This window comes from Palaemon carinicauda, chromosome 33 (genome assembly GCF_036898095.1).
Source record: "Palaemon carinicauda isolate YSFRI2023 chromosome 33, ASM3689809v2, whole genome shotgun sequence".
Classification (NCBI taxonomy): domain Eukaryota; kingdom Metazoa; phylum Arthropoda; class Malacostraca; order Decapoda; family Palaemonidae; genus Palaemon; species Palaemon carinicauda.
In genome coordinates, this window is record NC_090757.1 from 71,689,287 (window position 1) to 71,714,286 (window position 25,000).

General features: G+C 34.9%; 1 protein-coding gene and 1 long non-coding RNA gene across 2 annotated transcripts in view; one reads left to right on the forward strand and one right to left on the reverse strand.

The window, feature by feature from the left end:
• The window catches only part of LOC137625982 (uncharacterized), a 303,816-nt gene that overhangs the window by 285 nt on the left and 278,531 nt on the right, over positions 1-25,000 (reverse strand). Inside the window, exons 6-10 of the mRNA XM_068357062.1 lie at positions 8,954-9,210; positions 7,641-7,828; positions 2,526-2,648; positions 653-749; positions 1-257 (exon numbers count right to left, since the gene is read on the reverse strand). The exon at positions 1-257 is cut by the window's left edge and continues 285 nt beyond it. Coding sequence (XP_068213163.1) covers positions 93-257; positions 653-749; positions 2,526-2,648; positions 7,641-7,828; positions 8,954-9,210 — 830 coding nt within the window. The 3' untranslated portion in view covers positions 1-92. The remainder of the gene's footprint in view (positions 258-652; positions 750-2,525; positions 2,649-7,640; positions 7,829-8,953; positions 9,211-25,000) is intronic.
• LOC137625986 (uncharacterized) overlaps positions 12,011-25,000 on the forward strand; it is an 89,948-nt gene continuing 76,958 nt past the window's right edge. Inside the window, exon 1 of the long non-coding RNA XR_011040956.1 lies at positions 12,011-12,133. This is a non-coding gene — a long non-coding RNA (uncharacterized lncRNA). The remainder of the gene's footprint in view (positions 12,134-25,000) is intronic.

The window sequence follows — 25,000 nt, forward strand, 5'->3', positions numbered from 1 at the left end:
TAAAAAATAACGCCTATTCTTCTTCTCGGAAAAAGAAAATAAACCTAAGCAGTAATACACAACGAACTGCATTAACTATCTCCGTTCAAATGTTAATGAGAATCTAGTCGAACGAGATTTTCTGGGGGTGTTCCAACATCTAAGAGGAGGTGAGTGAAAAGGGGGTGTTTGTGCAGTGCTAAGAGGGAGTACTTCAGTGTGTTCAAGCCGTCCAGGCGATACCTCCTGCCAGATGTCCTTACCAGCTTTCCTCGAACCTGTGGGAGAGGGAGAGAAAACGTTCATTAGACGGAATAAAAGATGGTTTCGTGAATAATCACACACACCCACACACGAATAATCACACTTACACCAACACACACACGCACACACACATATATATACATATATATATATATATATATATATATATATATATATATATATATATATGTATCTATATATATACTTTATATATATACACACTATATACATTATATATATACATATATATATATATATATATATATATATATATATATATATATTTATATATATATATACATATATATATATATATATACACACACATATATATATATATATATATATATATATATATATATATATATATATAAAGTAGACATGCGTATCTACCTCCGCTGACAATTACCTTCCACGTCAGCGGTCTTCTCTTGAGATGCCTAATCATGGTATACCTCGCCAGCATGTTGGGCGGTCTGGTGATGCTCAGCCCCGATTGTTTAATCCTGTCGATTGAGAAAAAAAAGACGATTGAAGATAAATCTGATAAATATGATAAGATAAATAGATTATATTTTGCCTATTAGAATGATATGGTTATATTACTTGTTTATAAAGTCGAGGGTTTTTATTTCTTCTCTCCACTCTTCTTGATTAAAATGGTCAATACTTTTCTAGGCCGTTTCACATTGGTGTACTTTGAAAGGGGCAGGTTCATGCAGAGCTTTTAAACCTCGCTTATCTGAGATGCCATCTTAAGAAATTGCTTTCACTACAGGTCAAGTTCCAATATGTGGATAAGTTTAGTTGGGTGTTCAACCTGTATATCAGAGTAAGAAAAATTACCTTACTGATTTACCTACATATTGAATGTCATACTGGAAAAAATCTGTATTTTTATTAATTTCAAAGTTCGTAATCTTAAGTGAGTCTATATAATAGTCAGATCTTTTCTTTGGCTTCCTTTCTATTGCATTTGGCCTGCAGTAATAAGAAGCTGCAATAGTTAGTAGGTTGGCCAGGGCACCAGCCGCCCGTTGAGATATTACCGTTAGAGAGTTATGGGGTCCTTTGACTGGCCAGACAGTACTCTGGTTACGGTTCTTTCCCTTTGCCTACACAGACCCCGAATAGTCTGGCCTATTCTTTACAGATTCTCCTCTGTCCTCATACACCTGACAACACTGAGATTTCCAAACAATTCTTCTTCTCCCAAGGGGTTAACTACTGCACTCTAATTGTTCAGTGGATACTTTCCTCTTGGTAAGGGTAGAAGGGACTCTTTAGCTATGGTAAGCAGCTCTTCTAGGAGAAGGACACTCCAAAATCAAACCATTTTTCTCTAGTCTTGGGTAGTGCCATAGCCTCTGTACCATGGTCTTCCACTGTCTTGGTATGGAGTTCTCTTGCTTGAGGGTACACTCGGGCACGCTGTTCTATCTAGTTTCTCTTCTTGTTTTGTTAAAGTTTTTATAGTTTATATAGGAAATATTTATTTCAATGTTTTTACTGCTAAAATATTTTATTTTTCCTTGTTTCCTTTCCTCACTGGGCTATTTTCCCTGTTGGGGCCCTTGGGATTATAGCATCCTGCTTTCCCAAATAGGGTTGTAGCTTAGCATTTAATAATGATATTAAAAAGGTAAGATGTAAGTCATCAAATTTCCATAAGCATAATCTTAGATATGTCGACTTTAAGAAAAATATTTTTATCGGAAGCATTTTGTGTATGCCATGCCTATCTCCTGGGAGACTAAACAGGAAATTTAATTTGAATAATGTTTTTATTTTGCTTCGTTATCAAAATATTTTCTTTTTATTTAGTTATCCATCAGTTATAAACGGTTATGTAAACAAACGCGGATATGGGTTTGATTGGGCGTTATCAATATATCAGTATAAGTGAAGAGATTTACAGTATAGGGACTGATTTTCTCAAACCCATCTTTGGGCGTTAATTCTTTTCGATGATTACGTCATTTAGTGATTGCTTTATAATTACATGCGAAAAACAACTATGATGGAATGTTATCCCATTCCCGGTCAGTAAATTCTAGATTTGTTTACCCAGGATAAATCTTAACAAATACAAGACCTGAATAACTTAAAACAAATAAAATATTCTGTAAAACTAATAGATGATTCGACTACATCAACATGCAACAATACTAAGTTGATTAATGAAGTTAGCTTCAATATAGGAAACCTTGTTAAATCTCTCTCTCTCTCTCTCTCTCTCTCTCTCTCTCTCTCTCTCTCTCTCTCTCTCTCTCGTATCGTACCTGTATCCCATGTCGTCATCTTCACCTCCCCATCCCCAGTACATGTTCGAGTATCCATTTAATCTGAGGAAATGATCCCCTCTCACGCTGAGGACGCCTCCAACCAGCAGGAAATAAGGTAACCTGGAAAAGGAAACAAAGAATTTTCCGTTAATATTGCGTCATTTCAAAGTTCGTTTTGGAACTGATGATATCAACGTGCTCTGAATGGGACGTTTCGTCAAGATATATGTCTAATGTATTTTCTAGAGCTTTCAAATGTGCGGCCCCAAAATTATGCAACAAGCTCCCACTAGACATCTGAAGGACTGAAGATATTAAGGCTTTCAAGAAGAAACTGAAGACTTGTTTTCTAAGTGATTTGATATTGTGGAATTGACAAAAAATGCGCGATACATGGTGTGAAATTCTAAATAAACTGTACGTGAAGGTCCTGTAGAAAGTTGAGTTCCCCTGCAGTATACTGTAGGTCCATAAAAGCAGCCCTTAAACTAAAGTACACCTACTATTACAGGCATCAAGCACAGAGTAGTAGTTTTTCTAGGATTATGATATGCCATTATGAATTTTGGACATAGGCCCCGCCACTGGGGCCTGGGAGGCCACTCATGGCCAATATGCAACTGAAGAAAACCACGCAGTTGCAATTTGATAAAAGTTGAGGTTGGATAGCAAAATGAAATAAAAGAAGAAGGATGCCAGGAGGTTCGTGTCTTATGTACACTGTACTATCTTCTTAATGAGTATATTAAGTATATTAATTTGTTATTAATTTTCAATTATGGGGATTCTTTTTAAACATTTCACCCATGGTTAAAATTGCACCAGTTTTTACTTTGCAGTTAATGAACCTGGTGCGAAGAATTATACCCCCTCTCTTTATTTTTCTCTCTTTCCAGACCTAAAACCTCTTAAGTCAGCAAGCTTCAAAGGTGTTTGTTATTCCTAAGTAGAAAGCAACTAGTTTCAAGTGTGCCATGAACTTGAACGTGCCTTTCCGGAGGTTAAGATACAAGGTGTTAAGATACTTCTTGTGTTATCTCATGACCCACTTTTTACTTTTTACTTACTTTGGTGGCTGCTTTTCCGGTCCCATACAGCAGGGGAACCTCACTCTCTACAGGACCTCCACTGTCGCTTTACCTTGTTTGTTCAGAATATTTAACGTTTCATATCGCGTATTGTTCATTTACTGTTAAATCGTCACTGTCAAAAGACTCATGAAATAAAAAAGTCTTCAGTTTCCTCTTGAAAGCCTTAATGTCTTCAATCATTCGAATGTTTCGTGGGAGCTTATTATATAGTCTTGGGGCCGCATATTTAAAGGCTCTGGAGCCTACAGTAGACATATATCTAGGTTTCAACAGTTTGAAGCCATCTGTAACTATTCTCGTGTCGACAGGATTTGTTGGCTGCGCAATATGTAGCAATTCTCCTAAGTATTTTGGACGCCCGGTTCTGATAACTTGGTAGGTTATTGTACGTATTTTAAATTCAATTCTCGCTGCTCCATCAATCTCTCTGAGCGAAGGAGTTTTGTGGTTTCTAATTTTTTTTTTTATTTTAATCATACAAATACCATATTTCTTTATTACGATAAATTTCCCATTTCAAAGGCATTATTACAATCTATGTTTCTTTGGGTACAATATTTTGAACTGTAGATCAAAATTTTAGCTGAAATGTTTTGGAAATAGATGTTATAGGAAAATCTGCTATGTTACAGGTATCATCTATTCTGATTAAAAATTCAACTTATTCATATAATCAGCTAAATAAAGAATTACGTTTAACTAGAGAGTCAAAACACAATTTCAGAAGAAACGGGTTTGAATTGATGGAGGTTATTGATATTCATGAAGATTTTATTTTTCTTAAATCCATTCTTTCAGACTTGAATAATAAAAGACAATTTTGTTGATCTGAGAAGCAGAAAAATCATAAGAAAAAGGCAGATTGAAATCTGAATTGTTTATTGAATAAATTGAGCTATGAATGAACTCAGAGAGAGGATAGAGGATCAACTGCAAATTTGAATCAGGGGAAAAGGGGTGAGGTGAATTCTATGTAAAGTTCAAAATGTCAATTGGTATTAGTAAAGACAAGCTGCTGATCTGGTGAAAGATGTTGGCAACAGGCCAGTTAGAACTACTCTTACTTGTATCCTAATGGACCCACACTGATGGATAGGAGCATTACTCTTACTTGCATCCTGATGTATCCACACTGGCGGATAGATGCACTAATCTTGCTTCCTCTTTCAACTAGGGTTGTAGCTTATCTAGTAATATTGATAATATCCTGATCCATACACACCAACAGATACATAGGTGCACTACTCTTTCTTGTATCCTAATGTATCCACACTGACACATAGATGCACTACTCTTACTCGTATCCGAATGTACCCACACAATGGATAGGTGCACTACTCTTACCTGTATCCTAATGTACCAACACCGACAGATAAGTGCACTGCTCTTACTTGTATCCTAATGTATCAATACTGGCGGATAGGTGCACTACTCTTACATGTATCCTAAGGTACCCACACTGACAGATAGGAGCACTGCTCTTACATGTATCCTAATGTACCCTCACCGACGGATAGGTCCACTACTCTTACTTGTATCCTAATATACCCACACATACAGATAGGTGCACTACTCTTACTTGTAACTTATTGTACCAACATTGATGGATAGGTGCACTACCCTTACTTGTATACTAATATAACCACACTGACGGATAGGTGCACTACCCTTACTTGTATCCTAATATACCCACACCGACAGATAGGTGCACTACTCTTACTTGTATCTTAATGTACCAACATTGATGGATAGGTGCACTACCCTTACTTGTATCCTAATATAACCACACTGATAGATAGGTCCACTACTCTTACTTGTATCCTAATATACCCACACATACAGATAGGTGCACTACTCTTACTTGTATCTTAATGTACCCACACATACAGATAGGTGCACTACTCTTACTTGTAACTTAATGTACCAACATTGATGGATAGGTGCACTACCCTTACTTGTATACTCATATAACCACACTGACGGATAGGTGCACTATTCTTACTTGTATCCTAATATACCCACACTGACAGATAGGTGCACTACTCTTACTTGTATCCTAATGTACCCACACATACAGATAGGTGCACTACTCTTACTTGTATCTTAATGTACCAACATTGATGGATAGGTGCACTACCCTTACTTGTATCCTAATGTACCCACACCGACAGATAGATGCACTACTCTTACTTGTAACTTAATGTACCAACATTGATGGATAGGTGCACTACCCTTACTTGTATACTCATATAACCACACTGACGGATAGGTGCACTATTCTTACTTGTATCCTAATATACCCACACATACAGATAGGTGCACTACTCTTACTTGTATCCTAATGTACCCACACATACAGATAGGTGCACTACTCTTACTTGTATCTTAATGTACCAACATTGATGGATAGGTGCACTACCCTTACTTGTATCCTAATGTACCCACACCGACAGATAGGTGCACTACTCTTACTTGTATCTTAATGTACCAACATTGATGGATAGGTGCACTACCTTTACTTGTATCCTAATATAACCACACTGATAGATAGGTGCACTACTCTTACTTGTATCCTAATATACCCACACATACAGATAGGTGCACTACTCTTACTTGTATCTTAATGTACCAACATTGATGGATAGGTGCACTACCCTTACTTGTATCCTAATATAACCGCACTGACAGATAGGTGCACTACTCTTACTTGTATCCTAATATACCCACACCGACAGATAGGTGCACTACTCTTACTTGTATCTTAATGCACCAACATTGACGGATAGGTGCACTACCCTTACTTGTATCCTAATATACCCACACATACAGATAGGTGCACTACTCTTACTTGTATCTTAATGCACCAACATTGACGGATAGGTGCACTACCCTTACTTGTATCCTAATATACCCACACCGACAGATAGGTGCACTACTCTTACTTGTATCTTAATGCACCAACATTGACGGATAGGTGCACTACCCTTACTTGTATCCTAATATAACCGCACTGACGGATAGGTGCACTACTCTTACTTGTATCCTAATATACCCACACATAGAGATAGGTGCACTACTCTTACTTGTATCTTAATGCACCAACATTGACGGATAGGTGCACTACCCTTACTTGTATCCTAATATAACCGCACTGACGGATAGGTGCACTACTCTTACTTGTATCCTAATATACCCACACATAGAGATAGGTGCACTACTCTTACTTGTAACTTAATGTACCAACATTGATGGATAGGTGCACTACCCTTACTTGTATACTAATATAACCACACTGACGGATAGGTGCACTACCCTTACTTGTATCCTAATATACCCACACCGACAGATAAGTGCACTACTCTTACATATATCTTAATGTACCAACATTGACGGATAGGTGCACTACCCTTACTTGTATCCTAATATAACCACACTGACGGATATGAGCACTGCTCTTACATGTATCCTAATATACCCTCACTGACAAATAGGTGCACTACTCTTACTTGTATCCTAATATACCCACACCGACAGATAGGTGCACTACTCTTACTTGTAACTTAATGTACCAACATTGATGGATAGGTGCACTACCCTTACTTGTATACTCATATAACCACACTGGCGGATAGGTGCACTATTCCTACTTGTATGTTAATGTACCCACACCGACAGATGGGTGCACTACTCTTACTTGTATTCTAATGTACCAACATCGACGGATAGGTACACTACTCTTATTTTTATCATAATACCCACACTGACGGATAGGAGCACTGCTCTTACATGTATCCTAATATACCCTCACTGACGAATAGGTGCACTACTCTTACTTGTATTCTAATGTACCGACATCGACAGATAGGTGCACTACTTTTAATTGTATACTAATGTACCTACACTGATGGATAGGTGCACTACTCTTACTTGTATCCTAAGGTACCCACACCGAAGGATAAGAGCACTGCTCTTACTTTTATCCTATTGTACCAACACTGACGGATAGGTGCTCTACTCTTACTTGTATCCTAATGTATCCACACCGACAGATAGATGTCTTGGCTGAGGCGGACAGGAGTACATATTTCGGTCATCCTCTGGGAGAAGATCGACATCATGGAAGACGAAGCAGTTGGCGTTGCTCCGCTGCCACGCTTCCATGAAACCAGCGTTCATGATCGAGCCCTTATTGAAGGTGGCGTTGCCAGCCTGAAGGTATGAAAAAAATAAGACTTTTAGGTTTTCTGCAGATATTATGTTGCATGTTTTTCGATATTTCATTTAAGAAATACAATTGCTATTTTCTCTTTCATAAAAAAACATCTAATGACTAAAAAATAACATCAAATCCTCCAAAAGCTCCTTATTAAGAGCGTTCCTATTTACCAGTACTATATAGTTTGAGATTGATTAATTTATTCAGTTTTAAGACAAGAATACGGTTATGTAATTATTCTGAAATGAAGAATAAACAATGTTCCATTATTTTTGCATGAAAGGGTATTCTCTAATTATTACAAAGCATAAAAATATGAATTATTTACAGAACATGAAAACAAGTAGTTGGAATTTGCATTGAGAAGTAGAAGTTTTCAACTTCCCCCTCGAATTTTCTGACATAATGTTTTGGTAACGATTGCATACAATACGAAAATGCTTATGATTAAAATGACCACATTGATTACTACAATCTTGGTAAATTATACTTTAAAACTGAATTTTTTTTTCCATATTATTAGCTAAAAGCAATAGATTTCATAAGTCTACTGTTATTTCCCTCGTTGGCTTTGTTGCTCGCAGGTTCTCCCATTTCCTGAACCTGGTGGAATTTTTATGACTTCCATAACCACATTCCATACTATTCACGAACAGAGTCCATGGTCTGGACAAGGCCAAAGCTGATTTTATAGCCTGCGAGATGGGTTCAATATCCAAACTTCGGGAAATCAGGTTTTGTGCTTTCTTTCTCGTTATAGTTGGTGCTGGTTATAGTGTGACGTTAGTTTTTATTTGTTGCCGGAAAGTTTAGTATTTGTTACTTGTGTGACATGACAAAAGTAAGAATTTTTGTGGTAATTTTATGACTATGAATGTTACGTCTGCCAATTATTCAAAATTTCTGATGACCCAATTATTGCTTATCATTTAGTAACTCATGCCTGTCAACATTTATTCAGTTTTGCAGTCAATTGGATGAAAAAGAAAATTGAATGAAAATTGTGAATGACATGGAAAGTTATTAGCATATCATTCACTACTTATCTTGTGCAAGAAATTAGTTACAGATGATTAAATTTTCAGACATTTATGTAAGTATTAAAAACCAGTACATACCTGTTCGGCAACATATATTGTATATTCTAGCTGTTGCCTTCTTAAAATTGGATGCAACCAACTAAGTAGAATAATGAGATGATGAAGACGATCCCTGTATGGCAACACGACGGCTACTTTGTGACGTGGGAGGCAGGGATTGGTTGGTTCATAAGATGGACTCCAGGTACCACCAGGCATTACCCATTCCAGCTGTTTCAAAACATCATTCAACCTAAGCTGCTCTAAAGAGTCTAAACTGATATTCAGGTGGCCTTCTGAAATGAAAGAGTAAATTGGTTATTCATCCTGATCATTACATGAATTCATAATACTTAAATTCATATTTCAGTAATTAGTTGGCAGTAATGAACTTATAATGAGAGGTGTAGAATTTTATGACAATCTCAATTAGTAAATGATGGTCATAGAGGCTTACAGCCATTCCTTTGACTATATTTATTCCATATATTTATTTTTATAATTTTTATTCTTTAAGGATATTACACATTAGTGAAGATACAATTAAAGACTTGAGTTTACCCATTTTTTTTTTCTAAACCGTGAAAGTTAGATAATTTGTTGAATGCCCCTACAGCTTTCTTCTTTTATTGCATATAGCCTACATATTATATGAAAGAGCCCGTGTCTGGCGAAAAGGGTCAATCTATCTAAAACAAAATCTTTCATAGCATCAGCAATTTTCAATAACTATGAAACCATTACGAAATACTTGAATTTGGTTAATACAGGAAGAGAAGAATGAAGATTTCAGTTATTTCAAGTCTTTTAAGATAGGAGCTAAATGGAACCCTTTAAAAACAATTTTTGTTTTTGGAGTGATCTTATTCTTAAATAAAAAAAAATTAGATAATTAGTAAAATACTTAATAAAGTTATCATAAAGGCGTACGCGTATAGCCTATATTAATTCTGAAATTTAGAGACGTATACATTTTAAGTAGATTAAAAAATTGAACTCTGCATTTTGCAAAATAATAATGGGGCAAAGTTTAAAGACTTACCAAACCATGTAACATTTATAATTTCTTTAAGATATGCAATGTTAAGGGCATCTCACATACTATGACAAAAAGCGGAAAAATATAATCTATTCTATTTCTGTCATCGGCGTCTTTTCTGACTAAGAAAACTCATGTTTACCAAGGCTTGCCGATAAACCAAAGGACTGAAACCATCCGGTTCCAGCTCTTTCGAATAGGAGATAGGCCTATAGTCCACTATCTCCCATTTTCACTTCACTAAGAGAATTCAAAGTTGGGGCCACACACACATATTATCGTGGTGAAAGGGATTGTGTATCGCCATGATTTGCCAGGCTGTACTAGTCAGGGCCACCAATACTAGGTTTGTTTGTTGTGAGCGATCAGACTGAAGTCTTCCACCATCACCAATCTGCAATGGCCAGCGTGGGTATGAAAATGGCCAAAAGCCCATACATGACTAAGGACATGTCTGAGGCATTTTCATACAATTGAATAGTAACTGCTGCATTTGTTGTTGTTTTACACACACACACACACACACACACACATATATATATATATATATACATATATATATGTATACATAAATATATACTGTATATATATATACATATATAAATATATATGCTGTATATATATATATATATACATATATATATATATATATATAATATATATACTGTATATATATATATATATATACAGTATATATATAGTGTATATATATATATACCGTATATATATATACTGTATATATATATATATATATACTGTATATATATATATATATACAGTATATATATATATATTATATATATATATATATATACAGCATATATATTTATATATGTATGTATATATATATATATATATACAGTATATATTTATGTATACATATACATATACATCATTTATAGTATATATATATATATATACATATATATATATATATATATACAGTATATATATATATATATATAGAGAGAGAGAGAGAGAGAGAGAGAGAGAGATGAGTGCGTAACAAAAGAATAAATTCAAACAAACATTGTCAAAGTTTACACTTGAAAATTTTCGTTACCGCAAGTGAAAATTAACGATTTTGAAGTCTGTATAGGACGAATTCCTTATTGCTCCTGAGATTGGTGTTAAGTTGGCCCTTATCTGTATTTGGGATGTAGAAGGTAGCTTGGTATTTAATCTCGGTTGCACAGAATTCTGAGAATTTACCATAATGTTTGATTTCAATTACGTCTACGTTCCGAAGCCCACTTGACATTTAAAGCTTTTTGTCTGATTGCTGACAGGTTTTATTTAGTCAACAATCTATGCAGAAGACATTCGATGTAATCTGTGAACCGTTACTTCTTCGTAAAGTGAGACTTTTGGAAGTGACTCTGTTTTTTGGGGGGAATCACATCTGCGTTCCGAAGCTCATCTAACATTTAATTTTTTCTGTCAGATTGCTGACAGTTTTTATTTAATCAATAATCTATGCAGTAGACATTACATAAAGTCTTTGCACCGTTACTTCTTCGTAAAGTGAGACTTTTTTATGTAACCATGTTTTTGGTTCGTTCGTTTTTTTTAGAACGACTTTGAATACAAATATGCTAGCCACGGCCTCTTCCGTTGGCAGTCCGTAAGTGGGATGTTTTTGGGACTTAACTGTATAGTAACTACCAGAGTTTCATTTTACAGGAAGGTAGTTTTTCATTATTTCAAATAGTTACGAAGAAGCCTTCTAATACTTTTTCACGTTTTGTGGCCCTTTGTCTCAAGTTCTTGACGTTAATAGAAGTTGTGTACTCCTTTGGTGTGTATAATGTTGCGAAGCCATATGAAAAGGAAAAGAAGAAGAATATAGGAATCGTCTTATTTAATGAAGAAGGAAGAGAACTAAATATATATAAATCAAATGTGGGCAAAAAGGATAAGGAACGAGAATAAAGAAGAAAACTACGGAGGTGCCGATGAAAGGGCAAATCACTCCGCGTAACACTTGAACCTGAATTTGTTTATACCTTACTGCGTGCTTTTTTTTTTACTTTTTAGTTTTCTTTGTATGTGACGTGTTACGGTCTTTCGGTATTCGTAAATCGCCGGTTAGTGTCTATGATCTTGGTAAAATTGGATGTAAAGCCGTAGTACAATGAAGGGGAGGGCTATAGTTCTGTACATCAAGTTGGCTGCTTCCTGTAAGTTGGTTTTATTTGGTTTTGTATAGCCCATACCTTAGCTAGGCCAATTGGGTATTATTGTAGTTTATTACAGGGTAATGTAACCTAAGGAAAAAAACTACTCTTATTTCTAGGAAAAGGTCCGTTCTCTTCGAAAATGACATTCGTTCCTGTCGCAAATGAATAGTTTCAGAAATATATATATATCTATATCCACCGATAATGGGGGACCCCCATCGGGAACTCGGGGGTTTTGGGTGGGGAAAACATACTGGGGAAACGGGATATAATGGTAAAACAAGCATTTTCTTCTCTATACATTACCCTCTTGGATGTATAATAATCCGATGAAAAAATATGCTGATTACTTATATCCTATACTAACGGTATATTTTTCATTCGTTTAATGTTGTGGGTCAGCCTAACTTTTGACATTTGTTACTAAGAGTAGATATATTATGAATAAATTTGGTTAAGCTCTGGTGGTTAAATGAGGCTCGTATATTTTATTGTTAAGTGCTATTGACATAACCTAACCTAAGATAGTTTTAGAGTATGTTGATTAAGTACGCCTTATGTTCGTTGTATTTAAATGCATCTTCCTGTCATGTATAGATTTAAGGGTTTTTTTTAAAGTGATGGGCAAGCTTACTGAACTGCTGGTAACCCTTGACTTACTGAGGTTATTGCTTTTGGCATATTTGGTGTTGGAGTTGTGTTATATTTGATTTTTAGGTAATTTTATACATTAGCTCCGCCACTAATAATTTGTATATTATTTTTTTTTTCTGACGAAGTACGTAGTGCTTGATCTAAAGCTGACCTTTTTTTGAGGAGGAACAGTATTAATTTTACCCTATTTGTTACCTTTCAAATATTTGGGGACCCTCAGTGGGAATTGGCTGTTTTTGGGTGGGGAATGAATTAAAGAGTCCGTTTTAACATGTGAATAGTGGCACATGTACAATTAGCAATAAACAAAGCCAAAAGCTAACCTAAACAAACTACCAAACCTAACCTAACCTAACAGCCGTATCCGTATCCTTACCTAGCGGGGGGGCCTCTGCCCCCCTTACACAGATATATTAAGTATAAGATAGCCTAAAACCCTTTGTGTGCTTACTTAGGTTGGAGGGTAAAGGTGAGCTGCACCTTTCTGACTCAATACCCAATTCCCAGTAACCTCACGAATGAATGAGCACCAATCATTTATAGTTTTCTGAGAAAATCTTAATTAATTTTCAACAAATTTATATCTAAATTTAATACCAATATAATTATATAAAAGTGTCAAATTAGATTCTGTATCTAAATGAGACTTTTCAAACCATGTTCCCTAATAAAATGGATATGTAAAAACTACACCTTTTTTTCACTTCTTGTTTTCCAATACAGTAGGCTAAGTTGGATTAAGAAAAAGACTAAAGTGGAAGTTCTACAAAAGATAAATATCGAAAAAAGATTACTTGACATTTTGGATGAAAGAAAACTAACTTTTATTGGACACCAGGTTCGGAAACACAATACTCTGGAAAGAACGCTACTAATTGGATCAGTCTATGGTACAAGAACGAGAGGAAGGCCTAAAACTAGATTGAGTGACAATATCAAGGAGATGTGCGGGCTAACGATGGTGGAGTTGGAAAGGAAGGCTCAAGACCGGAATGAATGGAGAAGTTTTGTGCAGAGGGCCACGGCCGTTCGACATCGAACACCCCGTACTTGATGATGAGGCTTTATGTCACACTGAAATGCTTTTTTGTTAATATCAAGTCGGCACTTAGAACTACAGGATGGGTAAATAGGGTCACTTTCACTTTTAATAATACTGTAATCTTGACAGTGCTTTGTTATTTTTTTTATGTTACCACAATTATGCAGAACAAAACCTTTATAATTTAAATAACAATTGAGACAAGAACTTGGGAGAAAATCCACTGAAATTTATGTCAAAATAGATGGTGAATGAGAAACCTCACCAAATGTTGAAGGTTCACTCGCCTCCATGTGTGAAAAGTGTCGAAAAGTGTTCAGTTTCTTGGTAAAAGTGTCACCTGATTGGGTATTTAAGTCACGTAATTCTAGTTTTGTTAAAATGCTAGTCCCAAGTAAAATGTGGATAGTCATCATTGGTTAAAAACTATGACGTTTGGGTGACGTCATGCCGTGTAGAATACAGTCGATGATATAATAATGACATAATCTATGTTTTTAACGTACAAATGAAGAAAGGAGAGCTCAGTCTGGAGAGGAATTTGTGAAAGTTTATGAAGTTGAAGGACTTCTTTTTTTTCAGGTGGGTCGAATTCAATTCTGATTTTTAAACCACTTCTATACCTAGCGCCGCTTCGATTTATATATATCAAACAGAACCTTGGAGTTCCTTCTTTTTAGTGAAAGTACTTAGATTTGATAACTTGCTGGCAGAGCTATTGTATAGAATTACCTACAATATTTAGGATTTATTGTAATCATTGATTGCATTTATTGTTCAGTATTTGTATATTTCTAGGAGTTATGGTTTAATTATTGCATTATATACTTGACATTCAGCAAATTGAAGGTTTTGTAGGTTGACTTTTAGTCTTTGAAGGTATCAATGATAGAGAATTAGGGGTGATGGGAAGATAACATGCCAGAATCAAGTCTCCAGTCAGGGTGGAATTAGATCAGCTTAAGAGTGTTCTGGAGCTAACTGATCAAAAACTAAGTAAACACGACAAATAAGAGGCCACCAGGGACTAATTCCGACGCCATGCTAGCAGGACTCGAAGCGTTCCAGCTGCGTCTAACCGAATGCTAAAATCTGTCCCCGAAGAGAGCTAAAATCAAAATTAACATGAACAAAGCCAAAGAGAGGTAGATACTCAACTTTGGCAAAAAAGAGGAAGCCAATTCACAAAACAAATCGTCAAAATTTGCGAAAAAAGCGCCCCCAGAAATCAACCGCACTGTAGCCATCAGCTGCGTTCGAAAGAATGGGAAGCAGGAACACATAGGGGCACTGGAAGGTGATAGGATGTGTAACGACTCCTTACTTATCCTTCCCCTTAGTGGAATAGACTAGGTAAGGTCTGTTTGGGATGCAGATATCTATGGTTATCTTAGGATACGTCCCTGATTATACATAATATCTTCGGATAGTCGTTTCCGGGGGTTGGAACATCGTGATAGCTGACGGTAATTCTCTTGTAATATCAATCGCAGAAATATTATACTGTAGAAATTGACAGAAGGAACTTCCATCAGGACAACATGGCTATCTCACCCAGAAATAGATTTTTCCTACGTCAAAATCCCTTTAAAGTGTACTTTTACAGGGTAGAGGCCATCAGCGTTGATGTACTAGAGGTTTTTATACTCCATGACATAAAAATATAGGATCCCAGTAGGGTAAGAAAAATTAAAAGCCTGGTTGACATATGGTGGTAGTGTTAATGACCAGTTAGCTGCTGTAGCCAGGCTAGTGAATTAATCAGTCTTCAATCAAGTTGCCTCAACGTAAGTGTAGTATTTTAAATGGGCATATTGCTGATAAACTTGTGAACTCCAATACCTTCTGGATGCATCCTGTATTAAAGCTATTCCTGCTTGTGTTGACGATTTAGATTTATTTTTTTTTGGATGAAAATGGAATTATTCACTATTGGGGGAGAATAGGAAAATCACGCCTTTTTGGTTTTGCGGTAATGAATCCAGTACTGTTAGGCAAGACTCATAATTCGACTAAGTTAATTGTAGAATTTTATCATAAATGTTGGAAGCATCTTGGTGTGCAAACAACTTTGAATAATGTTCATATTAATGCATTTTGGATTCTTAAAATGAGATAGTGTATCAAAAAAGTATTAACCTAGGTCTTTGTGCCATTAGTAAAAATTGTAACAATTTATCATTCTCATATCCGAGGATGACACATAGTTAATTTTTTTGGCCATTCATGCATATAGGTATTGATTTCACGTGTTATTTATGGTACTAGAATGATTTGGGTGAAAGTATAAAAATATAACTGTTGATTTTCACATTTTTAGATGTCAGAGCCTTGAATATAGAGTTCGTATCTGACATATCAACTTAGTTTCATCTTAGCAGTTTTGAGATTTGTAAGCTTATATGGAGTATGTCATTACGTATACAGTGATGATGCGTATTCATTTGTTGTAGGATGTCAAACTTAAGCACAAGCTTTAGTTTGTGGTGAATATAAGGAGCATTTTTGGAGTTATAATGTTAACATAAGATTCCTTTTCACTCTGCATGAGTAGGTGGTTGGCCACTTAGGAGAGGCTTTTCAGAACGGTCAAAACTTAATTCTATGAGGGTATTAGAAGAGGTAGACTAGCATATTTTGATTTGACTGTGATTGGTGATGTTCAATTTGCTATCAATTCTAGACCTTTAACATACAGGTCTTCAGAAAATGACTTAGAGGTTGTCCCACCTATTTGTTTTTTTAGAGTTTATTCAAATCCTCATTGTATGTCTAAAGACTCGGATGAAAGTTATCTTTGGGAGCGAGATCCTCCTTCACATGTCTCTTTAGCTCAAAGTCTAGCTTCTCGAGATGAAGTGTTTGTCAGTTTTCTTAGTTTTAGGGAACATTGTAGATACTTGTACTCGATGTAGTAGGTGGAATAAGATTAAAGCTGGTGATGTGGTTTTTGGTAAGAATCCCTAATAGACTAAGACAAAATTGGTTGTTGGATAGATTCTTGGTATTAATTGTTGGGCATGGTAATGTAGTCTAAAGTGTCAAACATAAACGAGGTGATGGAGTTTTTGTACGCACATCACTTCATCAATCATTTATGCCCTTTGGAGCTTTCATTAATGCATGCTTATAGGGAGTCTTTAGTTGATAATATAGAACTCATTACTCCCGTGGATAAAGTTCAGGAGTCCACCTGTTGATGTTCTTCAGGAAAAAGCTGTGTTTGTCGTAATTTTACAGAACCCCTTGACCTTGATGAAGAGTTAAGCGTAAAGGTACCAACTAATGAGAAGGTCGATGGTTCTGTTGGTTATATGAAGAGACGTGCTGCCATTGCTTTGTATGCAAAACATGCGAGATAGGTATACACAGTCGAGTCTATAGTTTACACATTTCATTCTTTTTTAAAGGTTAAGTCTTATCTTATTTTTTTTTCTCGTACATTTTTAGGCTTGTTAATTTGTGCAATGGTTGCATTCCACTTTTGTTGTCTGTCGGGAGTGTGTAAAAACTCATTTTGAAATTAATGATAACTTTGTCTTTTTAATAACTAATATTTGGATCTTGTTCTTTTATTCAAATTCAAAACAGCCTCTTTTTCTCCTAAACTTTTCAAAATTACCTGATATTGCCCTTATGAATTTTGCTTGAGTGAAAACGTGGGTTACTAAACAGGTGTGGGTGGGTGCATTCGAAACCCACATATAGAGACTTAGACTTAGGCCAGGATTAATAGAGCTTGACGGACAGAGAACCGAAGCTTGCTATAAACTTTAAAAACCGTCATGGTGTCCATCATATTGAAAGAAGGCACTGCCGCTCTATTCAGGAAGATAGTGATTAATTTTTAATATGTTAAATGGATACATTGGTGTGCAAATTTAAAACCCGATGTTTTCCACGAAGGTAATTTCATGGTAAAGGGAGAAGTTTTGAATTGACCTATGTTCTGGAACTCTTACTGTATTGTAAGTGCCAGAGTTTCATTTTACGGGAGGTGTTTTTTTAATTATTTTAAATAGTTATAACAATCAAGTTAAAACAATATGTAAGCGATTGGATATACATTAAGGTCTATTATTACCTTCGCCAAGGAGGTTAAATTTTCGAGTCGGTTTATATATATCTTTATCTATTTGTCTGTGTGTCTGTGGACAGGATAACGTCAGACCCACTCAACGGATTTTGACGAAATTTCCACCACTGATAGATCTTAGATCATGGACGACCCCACTAAATTTTGATATCCGTATTTTTCTCTTTGTTCATAACTATCTCCCATATATATATATATATATATATATATATATACACATTTATATACATATATATATATATATATATATATATATATACATACATATATATATATATACATATATATATATATATATATATATATAATATATATATATATATACATATATATATATATATATATATATATATATATATATATATATATATATATATATACTGTATAATATATATATATATATATATATATATATATATATATATATATATAATATATATATATATATATATATATATATATATATATATATATATATATTTATTTATTTATATCCTATCACGTTGACCGGTATTTTCAAACGTAGGACTACTCTCTCTTTGATACTTTCACCGAAATCATTCTAGACCCATAAATTACCCATGAAATCAATACCTATATGGATGAATGGGCTAACGAAATTAACTATGTGACATCCTCGGATACCAGAATGATATTTTGTTACAATTTTTACTAATGACACAAAGACCTAATACTTTTTTGATACACCGTCTCATTCTAAGAATCCAAATTGCATTATTGTTATTATTATTATTACAAGCCAAGCTACAACCCTAGTTGGAAAAGCAAGATGCTATAAGCCCAAGGGCTCCAACAGGGAAAAATAGCCCAGTGATGAAAGGAAATAAGGATATAAATAAATGATGAGAAGAATAAATTAACAATAAATCATTCTAAAAACAGTAACAACGTCAAAACAGATATGTCCTATATAAACTATTAACAACGTCAAAACAGATATGTCCTATATAAACTATTAACAACGTCAAAAACAGATATGTCATATATCAACTATAAAAAGACTCATGTCAGCCTGGTCAACATAAAAAAAATTTGCTCCAACTTTGAACATTATTCAAAGATGGTTCCAACATCTATGATAAAATTCCACAATTAACTTTGTCGAATTATGAGTAGTCATACCTTGGTGTGAGAGAGTACCCCGAAAGGTAAACTCGGAAACCATAATATCACACAAATCGCCCAAACTGCTATGTTGTACTTATAAAAGGGGGAGGGGTTGGGAAGGGTTAAATCTGTGTGTGCATATCTATTTAAATATTCACCAGTCATTTTTTACGGATCTCGTACACTATAGTTGAGTTTTTTAGTGAGGCAGATTTGCATCGACTTGCAGGGGTGACCTTTTATCTTGGAAAAAGTTTCGTAATAGCTGATTGGTCAGAAGTATTTTTGTCCGAATACTTCCTACCAATCAGCGATCAGGAAACTTTTCCGAGCTAAAAGGGCACCCCTGCTAGTCGGTGCAAATCTGCCTCACTAAAAAAAATTGACTATTTGAGTCTCTTTATATGAAAAATTAAACGGTTAACGTTAAAACTTTTGGTAGAAAATCCTTCACCGTTACTGGCCCCCTGATCCCAAATGATCGTGGGTGTGTTGAGAGGGAATCCGAAAATGATGCTATTTGCGATAATGAGATGAAAGATTAATGGCGTGAATATTCATTTGGGTTAATCTGCTGATGATGGCCATTACTTGTTGTTAGTTTGTTGATGGCTCCCCTTTATGTGATGGTTGGAATTGGAGTGCTTTTCCTTTTCCACAATTGGTATATTTTTCATTGATTTAACTCAAAGTAATGTTACGTGTTTAAAAAGATATGGCTCGTCAATATTTAGCGTAGTAGAGATTATTTTTATTTTGTTTTTTATTTATGAAGAAGTACTTTTCTAATTGTGTTAATTTATCAAGATATTTTTGTAAAAGCTGGTAAAAGGACCGCAACTAATAAAAGTTAGGTAATTAGATTGAGTCATATTGAAGAAATATTTCATGCCTTCCCTTGATAAATAAAAGAAATTTTAATCTTTTTTTTTTAAAGTTTCAAGGAAGGTAAAGTTGAAAAAACAATTTAAACTCGAAGACTGCTATGAAGAACAACGCATGACACATTCCAACGAGTCTTATTTATCAGGTTTCACAAGGAACCGCCCAAAAGCTCGTTGTTGTTTTGTTGGGAACATTTCGCTTAATGGCCTGCCCGTATGGGAATATGAAGTAAAATGTTCCAACTAGAAATGCAGTAATGTGCACTACATAATTATCAAAACGTCCGTGCCTGGCTATCTGTTAGATTGGAATTCGAGACCCGCTCGAGCTCGATAGGTTTTCGTAGTGTTTGCACCCTCCCTATCCATGTGAGGGAGCCTTATGTCCACTCTCGGAGTTAACTGTAGCCATTACCTGGTCCTAGCTTAATGGAGAGGGGACTTGGACGCAGGTCATATTTATATGTGGTCAGTCTCTAGGGCATTGTCCTGTTCCTTGTCTCTGCTATTCATGAGCGAACTTTAAACCTTTCAGTGGGCGAGGAGTGAAGCGAAAGCCGCATACCACAAAATCAATGTATGTGGACATATAAGGTAGTTGAGAAATGTCAAAATAATAGTTTTAAAAGCAAATTTGGAGGGGCACTCAGTAGAGAGAATGCCTTCGCCAAGCCAAGCAGTCTTATTTTGATCTTTAACTCAACCGCGTACTTGTAGCCTACTTCAATGTATTTTCTTACAAATCTAATGAATTTGTCCTTTGTTCATACCCCACATGTCCTCCAAGTTTTGTTAAAATTGGTTAAGTAGTTTTTGCGTAATGTTGTTCACGAACAAAAAAATAAACTAACAAATTATTTGCTACCTATATAACATTGCTATTATATTTAAAGTATTGCTGCGTACTTGTACTTTGATGTTCCTTATTCAAAATGTTAGATTCGTCCTTGAATCAGACTCAACACGACCACCAAGTTTAATCAAAATCGGCACTGTAGTTTTTGTGTAAAGTTGCTCACAAACAAACGACGACTGGGGTGAATACATACCCTTCGCAAAATCTTCGATTTTGACAAAGGCAATAATTGCTTCTCTTGAACATAGTAGCTTCATAATCGAAGAAATTACCTGGAATATTCTCTTTCATTTTATAGTGAAGTAAATAAAAGAACTATGTTACTGGGCATTTTGACATCATGGCACTTTAACCAAATGGGAAAGATGCTTTGCAAAGTGCAGACTAGAGACAGACGTTTGAGGCAGTAGCTTATGAAGATGTCTAAAGAGGATATCTTTTCTGCAGTAAGGAAAATTTAACCAACAATTCCAGCTATTTTTATCGATAAATAAAGGTTCCTAAACGCAAGCAAATATCCTATCTAATGTCATTTACATATTACAGTAGAATAAATTGTAACTTTAAGTAAAATTGACGTCGGTAACTCATGGGTTATATACGAGAATATTTTTTACCAAAATTTATATTTACTTAATTATTCATTCATATTTATTCTCTGATAAAGTGAAACCTTAACATTTTTGATACACTAACCAATATAGAAATATCAAAATCGCAATAACAAAGCCGGGTACCAATTATAGGCTAAATGGTCTAACACTCACAATCCTCCTTCGTTTAATCTTAAGCACGATAAAACATATACAAATGAATAATCATGCAGCCGTCTTTATTCTACTGCAAGACAAAGGCCTCAGACATGTCATGGTCATGTCTGGGCTTTGGCCAGTTTTCATTACCACGCTGGCCAGTGAGGATTATTTATGGTGGGAGATTTTCGTCTGATCGCTCAGAGCAAACCAACATAGTATGGGTGGCTCTCACTAGTACAGCTTTGCTGATCATGACGATACGAAAACGGTTATACCATAAAGAATATAACACAAAAATATAAAATGGTGTGGAAGAAAAACTGGTTCACGTTCTTAGAAGCATATTTCATGTTCAATGAAGAGAAAAAAATATATGAAATTAAAAGTTTATGTCATTCACAGTCTTTTGTACAAACAAGTCTATAATGGTCTAAAAAATCTAAAGAGCCACAAAGCCATACTTCCGAAAACCTAGGAAATGGTACTGGCTGTCGGCCGTCCAATTAATTTCTTGTTGAAAGGCGGAGAGGCCGTGGCGCCCTTTAAATTCTACTCCCCTTCCCATGAATTTGGGTCATATATTCTCTCTCTCTCTCTCTCTCTCTCTCTCTCTCTCTCTCTCTCTCTCTCTCTCTCTCTCTCCCCGAAATGGAGCCATTCCCTGGGTGTAAATATGTGTTCGTTTGTGTGCGACTGGTAGAGAAAGGGGCCTTGTGGAAAGGAATTGTCTGGAGGCTTTTTGAAACCCGAAAATTACTCTGGGGTTCCTTGGGATAAATCGGACTATATTTTCCCACTAGTGTTCCCTTCGAATCTTTGCAGCATTTGAAATTATAAAAAAGTCAAAGAGAATAACAAATCTCTTAAGAGCTGATTATATTGTTGACAAAGTTGTGTTTTCTACCATGAGGAAAAAAGCATCATTATTTACGAGGGTGTAGATGTCTTTAGTTATGATTATATTGTAGATAAAGTTGTGTTTTCTTCCATGAAGGAAAAAGCATCATTATTTACTAGGGTGTAGATGTCTTTAGAGATGATTCTTTTGTAGACAAAGTTGTGTTTTCTACCATGAGAAAAAAAAACATCATTACTAGGGTGTAGATGTCTTTAGGGATGATTCTATTGTAGACAAAGTTGTGTTTTCTACCATGAGGAAAAAAACATCATTATTATTTACTAGGGTGTAGATGTCTTTAGAGATGATTCTATTGTAGACAAAGTTGTGTTTTCTACCATGAGGAAAAAAACATCATTATTATTTACTAGGGTGTAGATGTCTTTAGAGATGATTCTATTGTAGACAAAGTTGTGTTTTCTACCATGAGGAAAAAAACATCATCATTATTTACTAGGGTGTAGATGTCTTTAGAGATGATTCTATTGTAGACAAAGTTGTGTTTTCTACCATGAGGAAAAAAGCATCATTATTTACTAGGGTGTAGATGTCTTTAGAGATGATTCTATTGTAGACAAAGTTGTGTTTTCTACCATGAGAAAAAAAGCATCATTATTTACTAGGGTGTAGATGTCTTTAGTTATGATTCTATTGTAGATAAAGTTGTGTTTTCTTCCATGAAGGAAAAAGCATCATTATTTACTAGGGTGTAGATGTCTTTAGAGATGATTCTATTGTAGACAAATTTATGTTTTCTACCATGAGGAAAAAAAACATCATTATTTACTAGGGTGTAGATGTCTTTAGAGATGATTCTATTGTAGACAAAGTTGTGTTTTCTACCATGAGGGAAAAAGCATCATTATTTACTAGGGTGTAGATGTCTTTAGAGATGATTCTATTGTAGACAAAGTTGTGTTTTCTACCATGAGGAAAAAAGCATCATTATTTACTAGGGTGTAGATGTCTTTAGAGATGATTCAATTGTAAACAAAGTTGTGTTTTCTACCATGAGGAAAAAAGCATCATTATTTACTAGGGTGTAGATGTCTTTAGAGATGATTCTATTGTAGACAAAGTTGTGTTTTCTACCATGAGGAAAAAAGCATCATTATTTACTAGGGTGTAGATGTCTTTAGAGATGATTCTATTGTAGACAAAGTTGTGTTTTCTACCATGAGGAAAAAAGCATCATTATTTACTAGGGTGTAGATGTCTTTAGAGATGATTCTATTGTAGACAAAGTTGTGTTTTCTACCATGAGGAAAAAAGCATCATTATTTACTAGGGTGTAGATGTCTTTAGAGATGATTCTATTGTAGACAAAGTTGTGTTTTCTACCATGAGGAAAAAAGCATCATTATTTACTAGGGTGTAGATGTCTTTAGAGATGATTCTATTGTAGACAAAGTTGTGTTTTCTACCATGAGGAAAAAAGCATCATTATTTACTAGGGTGTAGATGTCTTTAGAGATGATTCTATTGTAGACAAAGTTGTGTTTTCTACCATGAGGAAAAAAGCATCATTATTTACTAGGGTGTAGATGTCTTTAGAGATGATTCTATTGTAGACAAAGTTGTGTTTTCTACCATGAGGAAAAAAGCATCATTATTTACTAGGGTGTAGATGTCTTTAGAGATGATTCTATTGTAGACAAAGTTGTGTTTTCTACCATGAGGAAAAAAGCATCATTATTTACTAGGGTGTAGATGTCTTTAGAGATGATTCTATTGTAGACAAAGTTGTGTTTTCTACCATGAGGAAAAAAGCATCATTATTTACTAGGGTGTAGATGTCTTTAGAGATGATTCTATTGTTGACAAAGTTGTGTTTTCTACCATGAGGAAAAAAGCATCATTATTTACGAGGGTGTAGATGTCTTTAGTTATGATTATATTGTAGATAAAGTTGTGTTTTCTTCCATGAAGGAAAAAGCATCATTATTTACTAGGGTGTAGATGTCTTTAGAGATGATTCTATTGTAGACAAAGTTGTGTTTTCTACCATGAGGAAAAAAGCATCATTATTTACTAGGGTGTAGATGTCTTTAGAGATGATTCTATTGTAGACAAAGTTGTGTTTTCTACCATGAGGAAAAAAGCATCATTATTATTTACTAGGGTGTAGATGTCTTTAGAGATGATTCTATTGTAGACAAAGTTGTGTTTTCTACCATGAGGAAAAAAACATCATCATTATTTACTAGGGTGTAGATGTCTTTAGAGATGATTCTATTGTAGACAAAGTTGTGTTTTATACCATGAGGAAAAAAGCATCATTATTTACTAGGGTGTAGATGTCTTTAGAGATGATTCTATTGTAGACAAAGTTGTGTTTTCTACCATGAGAAAAAAAGCATCATTATTTACTAGGGTGTAGATGTCTTTAGTTATGATTCTATTGTAGATAAAGTTGTGTTTTCTTCCATGAAGGAAAAAGCATCATTATTTACTAGGGTGTAGATGTCTTTAGAGATGATTCTATTGTAGACAAATTTATGTTTTCTACCATGAGGAAAAAAAACATCATTATTTACTAGGGTGTAGATGTCTT